The sequence below is a fragment of the Centruroides sculpturatus genome, unplaced genomic scaffold, assembly GCF_000671375.1.
Source record: "Centruroides sculpturatus isolate CEXI.00-Female unplaced genomic scaffold, Cexi_2.0 scaffold85, whole genome shotgun sequence".
Lineage (NCBI taxonomy): Eukaryota > Metazoa > Arthropoda > Arachnida > Scorpiones > Buthidae > Centruroides > Centruroides sculpturatus.
This window is the reverse complement of record NW_019384798.1, coordinates 1,367,012-1,376,279: the sequence shown is the minus strand read 5'-3', so window position 1 is coordinate 1,376,279 and position 9,268 is coordinate 1,367,012. Positions and strand designations below refer to the sequence as shown.

The 9,268-nt window shown below is 30.1% G+C and overlaps 1 protein-coding gene across 1 annotated transcript; it reads left to right on the top strand.

Moving 5' to 3' along the window:
- The first annotated feature begins 3,875 nt into the window (after positions 1 to 3,875).
- On the top strand, positions 3,876 to 8,867 carry LOC111629454 (60S acidic ribosomal protein P1-like). Its single transcript, XM_023373364.1, has 4 exons — positions 3,876 to 4,021; positions 4,719 to 4,865; positions 4,965 to 5,021; positions 8,731 to 8,867. Exons 1-4 carry the CDS (start codon positions 3,970 to 3,972, stop codon positions 8,742 to 8,744), a joined length of 270 nt encoding a protein of 89 aa, XP_023229132.1. The 5' UTR covers positions 3,876 to 3,969; the 3' UTR covers positions 8,745 to 8,867.
- Positions 8,868 to 9,268: the final 401 nt, after the last annotated feature.

Genomic DNA, 9,268 nt, shown 5'->3' with positions numbered 1-9,268 from the left:
CGGACATCACACCTTTCTTCGATGAAGCGCATGTTATTCGCACCACCCAACACACGGAACAACTAAGAACTTTGGAGGCACTGGAAATATTTAAAGCCGATCGTAAATCCGCATGCATTAATTTCAAAGAAGAAATAAATCTCTCTGCAGCATGGCAATTTTTAATTGACGATAAATCATAATATAGTTTATAAGACAAGTTTTATGACGTAATGCACACAATGATTCCCCATTGGTAGAAAATTACATTTGAAATAACAAGTGGATTCCTTCCGTTTTCGGAATTTTTTCGAAAAATAGCACGTTACGTTTTTTCAAAAACATTCGAATTAAAGAATCCGGTTATAACGAAAGATATAAAGAAGTAAGCCTGAAGAAGATCCCAGGAGGGGAATCGAAAACGTTCGCCGATTTTAAAGAATTTCGCACCGGTTAATGGTTAAGGGTAGACAGTTGTTGGTTGTGAAGTTATACAACCCGGTGTGGTAAGAAAGCATATTAATTAAGTTATAGCTATGCCAGCTAATATTTACCGTAAAGCGGTAGTAGCTCTTACAAAAACAAGAGCGAGACTGGATTTTTTAATGAAATGTAAAAGCAATGGGGTATTTCCAATGACAATTTTCCGTGTGCACCTTCCCACTGGTAATGAACCCATTATTAATAAGGTGAGATGGATGTGTTTAACAAGAGCTATTAGACTCACAAGAAGGAAAGTATATTCTTTGATTGCCAAGATTATTCGTATAGAAGATTCCTTATATGCTAATGATATATAAACTAGTAATATATAGTTTATTCTCATTTTTTATTGGTTGAGGTTACTTTGAATGTTGTTCTTCACAAATATCAGCTTAGAGTTGCACAATAGCATGAGGCAGAAAACAGGAAAATAGAATTATGTTGTCAAGGGCCACATATTAGGACCATATAGGCAGCAGGTTGTTTATCATGATCTAGATAATATATACAATCAGTGGCAGATTTCTGCAAAGGTGCATGTCTGGAGCCTCAAAATTCAGCTCTCGAAATAAAAAAAAATTATTTTAATTATTATTATTTTTTTTATGATAAAAATAATTAATAATTTAGCAGTATTCTCTAAATTAAATTACCCTTAATTGTTTATCAAACAATAGTGAAATGTATTATAATAATTTACAAATTTTTATTATTCATATGTTACTAGATTTTTGAAATACAATTTAAGTAGAAAATTTAAACATAAATTATTTTTTATATCTATGGAGTACAAGATTATTTTTTTCTGTTTTTAACACTTACCTATTTAAACTTAATAATTCTTGTACCAATAAGTTTCAATTTTCATAATTAATACAATCTGAATATCGGTAACCTTTTAAATACAGCCAGGCAGTTGTAATTTTATATTGGTTAATTTTCAATGTTATTTCCCTATGTCTCACTGTTTTTTTGGGCCACTGGCAGATGCATTTTTTTCCTCCGGTAGGCACTGTTGCCTATTGGAGTAAAAAACGTGCATAGAATGCACATTGTAGGATGTAGGGGTAGTGAAAATATTTAGAGGGGGCCTCAAAATTGAATTGTGCCTGGGGCCTCTCAAGTGGGAAATCTGTCACTGTCTTCAATGAGTGAAATTAAACTGGACAAGTAATATATAATTGAAGAATGTCTTGAACTTGACAAAATCTTAATGAATCATTTGTAGGAAGATTTTTATGCATAAGCAACTTATTACAAAGTACAGTTTCATTTTAAAGTCATAATGTTCTGAATAAAGCTTCAGAATCTTCATATTATCTAAAATTAAAGATACTTAATGGCTAGATCAGGACGTAGGGATCTTTAGAGTTCTGTAATGTCAAGACTGTTCGGACTCAAATGGGAGAATGTGCATTCTGCCATCTGAGTCCATTCAAACTACATACTAATGCTATTGTTAATAGTGCAAATAGTTGATTTTATTTGTAATAAAAAGCTGTTTTTATGTCAATGCAGTTTTCTGATTAAAATGTTTTTTGATCTGCAGCTGCATTCCATATCATAGGGATATAAGGCTTCATGTAGTATTGAAGGTTGTATAAGTGTGTATAGTACATTAAGCTTCAGTTCTTAAAAAATATAAGTGTATGTTATTATATTTACATAGTTTTAACTGAAGATATTTTCCTGTTCAATATTTGCTGCTGTTAGTTTTTTTTGTCATCAGGTTTCAATAGAAACAACAAAGGGATTTGCTGTTGTTAGATTTCCTGCTTCTTCTCTAATGAATCCCTACATAAATTGTAATCATAAAAAGGCAATTTATTTTTGTCTACAGGTCATGAACCTTAATGCTCTTGTTAATGTGTCTTGCCAAATTTTTCAAATTGGTGTCACATAATAGCAAGTGTTTTAAGCTGTTTTTTAAAATAAATTTAATAATAATTATAAAATTTAGATATAAAATATAATAATGGAAATAGATCTGGCATATTAAATTTAACAAACTTGCTAAAATTGACTCCTGAAATCTGCTAAATGTATATTAATGAGAAACTATAGAACCTAATTGTAATTACTTTGGACTTGCCTTTGGCTTTGGACTTAGGCCACTAATAACAATGACTGACCAATAACATCAAATGGAGTAAGCAAGCAAGACTACAATAAACAAAAATTTAGTGACTTTAATGACTGATATCAAAAGGACATGTTAAAACAATCTAAGTTATACACTTTTTAATTATAACTATTAACATCTAATTGCTATTGCTTTTCAATAATAGTTTGTATATAAGTGAAGTAAAAAAAAGTCAGAAATTTACACTATTATATTATAAAGAAATAGGAAATCAAGTGACATTTAATGCTTAATGTGCTTGTTAAAACATGACATACAATCATTCAGTTATTATCAGCCACATATTGAATCTGATAGTGCAAAAATTATTTTAAAAATACAATGGGGGTGCTACAGCATGTCCTTGATACCAAGGAAAACAGTTGTGTGTTCTATTACATTAAAATAAACATATTGCATGTAATTTGTATAATTTATAATTAATCTACAAATTCAAAATTATCAACTATCTATTTTTATCTTTTTCAATAATTTTAAAATGCTAACAAAAAAAGAATGATGTAAACTTGGTTATCTCTAAGATAATTGAGTAACATTCTCCAAAAAATGGCTTTGGATATGCACCTTTATTTTTGGATCAAATTGAGTGGCACCCATATTTGAAAAATCTTGGATACATCACTGAGAAATACTTATTTACCTGAAGATAATAATGAGGAAAACATTGTATTTTAACTTACATTTTAGGACTTTTTCTTACTTTTTTCATGGAGTACAAAAATACTCTGTAATCACCAGTATAGTATGTACTAAAATAATATGTGCTAATAATATGCAAACTAATAATATATAGTTTATTTTTGTCTTTTTACTGGTTGAGTTTAGTTTGAACGTTCTTTGTCATGAATGTTAGGTTACTTTAGGTAGCATACTGGCCTGAGACAGAAAACAGGAAAATAAAGTTGGGTTTCCAAACCCCAGTGGTCTCATATCAGGACCTCACAGGCCACATTCGGACAAGGGTCACAGGCTGCTTATTACTATAATAGATTATCAGAGAATTGTATCTTCTTCCTTTGTATGTAAATAAACTAAAAATGTTATGAAACCTACCTACCTTCATCTGTGTGTTGTTTCCAAGCTAATAGTTAACTTTAATATTAATCTATGCATCTTCATGCAGTGTGGAGCATAATCACCTGATTGTTTTTGGAAAAGCTTTACACCCACGAGTTCAATCACAAATTTTGTCATAAATGATGCCCAACAGAAGTAGTTTAAGATATTATTTTCAAGACAATTGAGGCACTGTCTACAACAATTTTTTATTACCGGAAGGGGAATGATACATATTACTGAAGTGTAAAATTTATTATGGGTAACTACATGATTCTTAATCTTTCATTATTTTTCAGGCAGAGAAGATGAACACCATTCTTAAAGCTGCCAATGTTGAGGTTGAACCCTACTGGCCCAGTAAGTTTAGAAATCTTAAATTTGTAGATTCCATTAATGAAAATGTGTATAAAACAAGTGATTCTGTTTATGCTTATGAGCATGTGCATATTTATGTAACATAGATACAAATACACAAAATATGTTTAAGATTAGATTTGTTTATAATTTGATTTTAGTACATTTTTGAGGTTGGCTACTATCACTAGAATTAGTGTTTATTGCTTTTATCTTACTCTGAAAATCATCTAACAATAACTTAAATGTAGATAATTTTTAGTTTAATATATAGAAAATTAAAGTAGAATATTGGATTAATTAAAAGCCATTAGAAATAGATAAATAAATAAAACTCACGCCAAAATTGTATAGCTTCTTGATAAAAAGTACTGAGTTCAGCGTTAATATGATTTTTCTTATATCGCAAGTACTTTCGACGAGTATTATATCGTCGTCCTCAGGCGAAAAAAGAACAAATTACCAAACGTTATAATTTAGAAATTGACAATAAAAATTTTCCGTTTTCTACTTGGAACACTCTGCACGTTCTAATTTTCAAATTTGTTCTTTTTTCGCCTGAGGACAACGATATAATACTCGTTGAAAGTACTTGCGATATAAGAAAAATCGTATTAATGCTGAACTCAGTGCTTTTTATCAAGAAGCTAAAAGCCATTGTCATAAACACTGACTTAACTGGTTGAAACTTTACTTTCAGCGTTGTTTGCGAAAGCTCTGGAAGGAGTTGACTTGAAGCAGCTTATCACAAATGTTGGATCCGGAATGGGAGCTGGAGGAATGGGTCTCGGAGAGGGCGGTGCTCTTGCACCTGCAGGTGGCGAAAGCGCACCTGCTCCGAAGGAAGGTAAGGACAAACACATTACATTTACTATGCTTCATAAATTTTAGAATGTTATGTTCAAGCAAAGAAAATTCTAATTTGTCTCATTACATAATATTTCAGAACCCAAAGAAGAAAAGAAGGAAGAGTCTGAGGAATCTGATGAAGATATGGGCTTTGGTATGATTGTTTGCTTTTTAATAATTTTTTTTAAAGTCTGTATGAAATCTTAAAAGAATATTTTGTGAATTTATAATCATTTTATAATAAATATTATACTTTTTTATAATAAAAAAGATGTGTATAATTGAAAGATAAATTACAAAGTTTGTCAATAGATAGCAAGATGATAGTTGTTTGCATAGAAATGCCAATAAAATATTTTTAATAAGGTAGAAGCTCTGTGCAATTAGATGTCAATACTTAGTCTATTAGTTTAGGAAAGGAAAAATGACATGCAACACAATTCAAAAGTCAGTTAATGAAGTTAAATATTAAAATTACTTTAAGAAAGATTGAAACTGATTCAGTTACTTCATTTCATTGAATGTAGTGAAATTACAGACCAGTTTTAACTGTTAAAAAGTTGTAGTTAATTGATTTTACAGCCACTCTGCACTTTATTTTTGATTAAAAATTTTTATGAAATGTATAAAAAGTGTATAGAGCAGATGATTGTGACAATGCATCAATCAGCATTTCATTTAACATCTTGCACATCTTAAGAATTTAAACTTTATGATGAATTCACAACTTTTCTTAAGCTGTTTTTCCCCTCATAACTTTTCCTTTGCCAGAATTGCAGGGTCCTCTTTTTACTTGTAAGGGCACAAATTAAGTCTGCCATTTGCATTCCTTGAACACACCAGCCAGCTCCATTTTAATTTGGGTGCTCTCATAATGGGCAAAACTATGGCTGCCTTTTTTTAATGCTTTGTCCAATGTCTTGCATTAACAATTTTAAGCACTTAGGAGAATAGCTTTCCAAATTTTAAATAAATGCAATATTTTCAAAAATTAATTTATGCTTGTACTTTGGAACACCTTTTGTGCATTTTGGCATTATCTCAAAATTATGTAGGTGGGATTATTTCACACAATTTAGGCTGCATTCAGATAGATAGGCTCGTCTTACATTGTATTATGTGGGGTTGACCAAAGAAAGTTATTTAAGGCATTGCAAATAATGCCTTCTTTGATTGACCAGATGTAATGTAACATAAAGGAGAGCCTGTCTGAATACAGCCTTATGCCACAGCTGCTTTGTATATTTACCTGCTTCATGTTTGGAATATTTGTATGTTAGGTTTCTGTTCATCAATGTTTATTAATGTTAATTAGCTTTGTGGTGTGCAGATAAGTTTATGGAAAACCATCAGTTCTGAATGGGTTTATGCACGAGTCAAATTACTGAGAGACCAATCAAAAACTGGATGTGATACTTCAAAATAATCATACTAAACCCAAAAACATCCAGCAGGAAGAATTTTTGCTGGATGTTCAAATTATTGATACTGTTGTTTACTAAAATCTTCTTACGTGAATACTGGAAAGCATATAAATTAACACTCCAAAACCTTTAAACGTCCAGTAGTAATCAATTTAATAATAATCAAACGTTTTCGACTGTACTTTCGATCTTCATCAGGTTTAAAAACCAGTTAGATTCGAACCTGTGCAAGCGTAAAACAATGATTATGAAATTATTTTGAAAAATGGAACAGCACAAACGGCATATGCCATTCCATTGCCATGGCAATGCACGTGCATAACTGTATTCTTTTAAAATCCGTTTGTGCCGTTCCATTTTTCAAAATAATTTCATAATCATTGTTTTACGCTTGCACAGGTTCGAATCTAACTGGTTTTTAAACCTGATGAAGACCGAAAGTACGGTCGAAAACGTTTGATTATTATTAAATTGATTACTACTGGACGTTTAAAGGTTTTGGAGTGTTAATTTGTTTTATAATAAAATAGCCATTAATCTATGCTAAGCCAAAATATAAAAGAATTCAAATATTGAATAATTAAGAGGTATCTATATTAATTTGAATCCATTTCTCTGCATAACTTGTGCATAAAATACTAATGCTCTTTCAGATCACTAACTGGATTTTGATATATAGTAGAATCCACTTATTGTAATTATTGTTAGTGCTATCAGTTGTGTAATATCCAAATTAGAAAAGTTTTTTTATAAGTTCAGATATAAGATTTTCTAAATAAAGTTGCATAATTGTTAAGGAAGCCGTTATTAAAGATTTGTTAAAATCTTTTCAGCCTTCTCTTCTGCCAGCTTTAGTTAATTGCACCAAACTAAAGTCAAGAGTATCTTTTTGTACAGATCAGATTCTAATAAATCCTGATTCTTGGAATCATAATTTCTATTATACTCATCATTGGAGAAAAAAAATCATGTAAAGTTTCCCAGATTTTTTCATGGGTCTCTGGGAAAACTGCCCTATTTAGGAATTAGTCCTTTCAGCAGGTATCCCTTAGCAAATTTAATCATAATGTTGCATTGTCTTATTCCTTCAATCCAACTATTCCAGACAATTGGGCTCACCCCTTTCCAGAAGCTAAAAACATGCAATGTAATCTGTAAATGAAGACCACCATTGTTTCAAACAAATGTGGCTTTCAGTCTTTTGTTAATTTTGTTATTTAGTTGTCTTGCATTTAAATAAGATACTTTAAATATAGGAGATCTAAACAATTGTTTTAAAAATTAAAAATATATTAAAACTTCTTCTTAAATTTGTTTGATAATTAATAATTGAAGTGCATTAGCACAGGCAGTTTAAAAACATTTATTACTCTGCTATGAACTTCAGAAACTTTTTCACTAAGTTTATAATTACAATTTAAAATCGGCAAAGTGATTTTAAACGTCATGAAGTTTTTTTACTTCAGTATCATTTCTATCACTTCTTATGATACTTAGTTTATAGCAGGGAAGGCAAACCTTTGAGTCCTCATGCATTATAAGTCTAATTACTGTCTTTAAAAATGTTCATGTGTGCTGAAGACATCAAATATTGATATTTGAAGAAATGAAAAAAAGTATGATTTCATTAAAATTAATGTATAGAAGCTGATTGATAAAAAGAATGATTGGATGATATACCGTAAGGATGACTGAAAGACAGGTAATAAACTAAAGTGAAGAGTATCTTTTGTACAGGTCAGATTCTTTTGAGATTCTTTTGTATAGATCAGATTTCAACGAAAACGTTTGTGTTTTTGTTGAGGTGCTGGTACTGGATAAAAGGTTTCGTTTGTATTTAATAAACTAAAATCATGTTATGTGCCAGATGATTTCTCCTGGCATGCCACAGGTTCATCAACTGTGGCATATAGCATTTAAACAATCTTATCCTATTCTATTTCTTTTGTTTTAATGTTGGTAATGATACTAAAAATATGTTTTACCTCATTGTATTAATTTCTACACTTTTCTGAGTAAAGTCCGGTTGGACAGTAAGGGTCGTCTTTGTTTAACGGTGTCATTTGTGGTACAGGATCTTAAGAAAAGGAGTTTTGGTCTTTGTTTGCAGCTACTTTGGAGGAAAAAAATTGGAATTCAACTTGGTTTTTGTTTACAAATTGTCTTCTTTTACATTGGATTTCATTTAAAAGTTGCACTGTATATTAATAATAAAATAAGCTTTTTTACCAGTTACCAACAGAAACTTTAAATATTTTTATGAAATGATGAATTCATACAAAAAACTAAATCTTTGTGTCCCTTTGCTAGGCTTGTATCAAACAGTTTATTTAAGCAAATGATATTTTAAGATATTTATAAAAATAATTTTTACATTCTAAACTTAAAATTTAATTCCATTTTTAATAAAATAATCTTAAATTTTGTTTTTGTTTACAGGACTGTTTGATTAGAAGAAATAAGTTCTCTTCTTATATTTATTCAAGAAATTGTGCCAAAAAAACCAAAGGTTGTTATTCATTGTTAATTAGATGTTAAGTTTTATTGGATGTGTTCAATAAAATTGTTTGACTTTAGGTTTGATGAATTTATTTGGAAACTTCTTGATGGGAGTTTGAATTAGCTTCTGTAATTACATTACTATATTTTGTTAATAATTTAAAAAATAAATGCAATTATACTGTTTATCATCAAAATTTCAGGTTAAAATGTTTGGAATTTGGAATATCTAAACCTATTAATAATTATTAAAATAATTATAGGATGTACACTTAACTTTCTAATACCAGTACAATATGAGTGTCAGTTCTTTAAAAGTTGAGGTATGGAATTTTGCGAAAGCGGGGCCCCGCCTCCACAAAATGGTGATGCATTGCTTAGTTAGAAAAATTTTGATACTTTGGATTATGTAAGAGTTTGATTGGTATAATCCAAGGAAAAAATTTGTTTTCATGCAGAAAGTAAGTGCCTTGGCGTG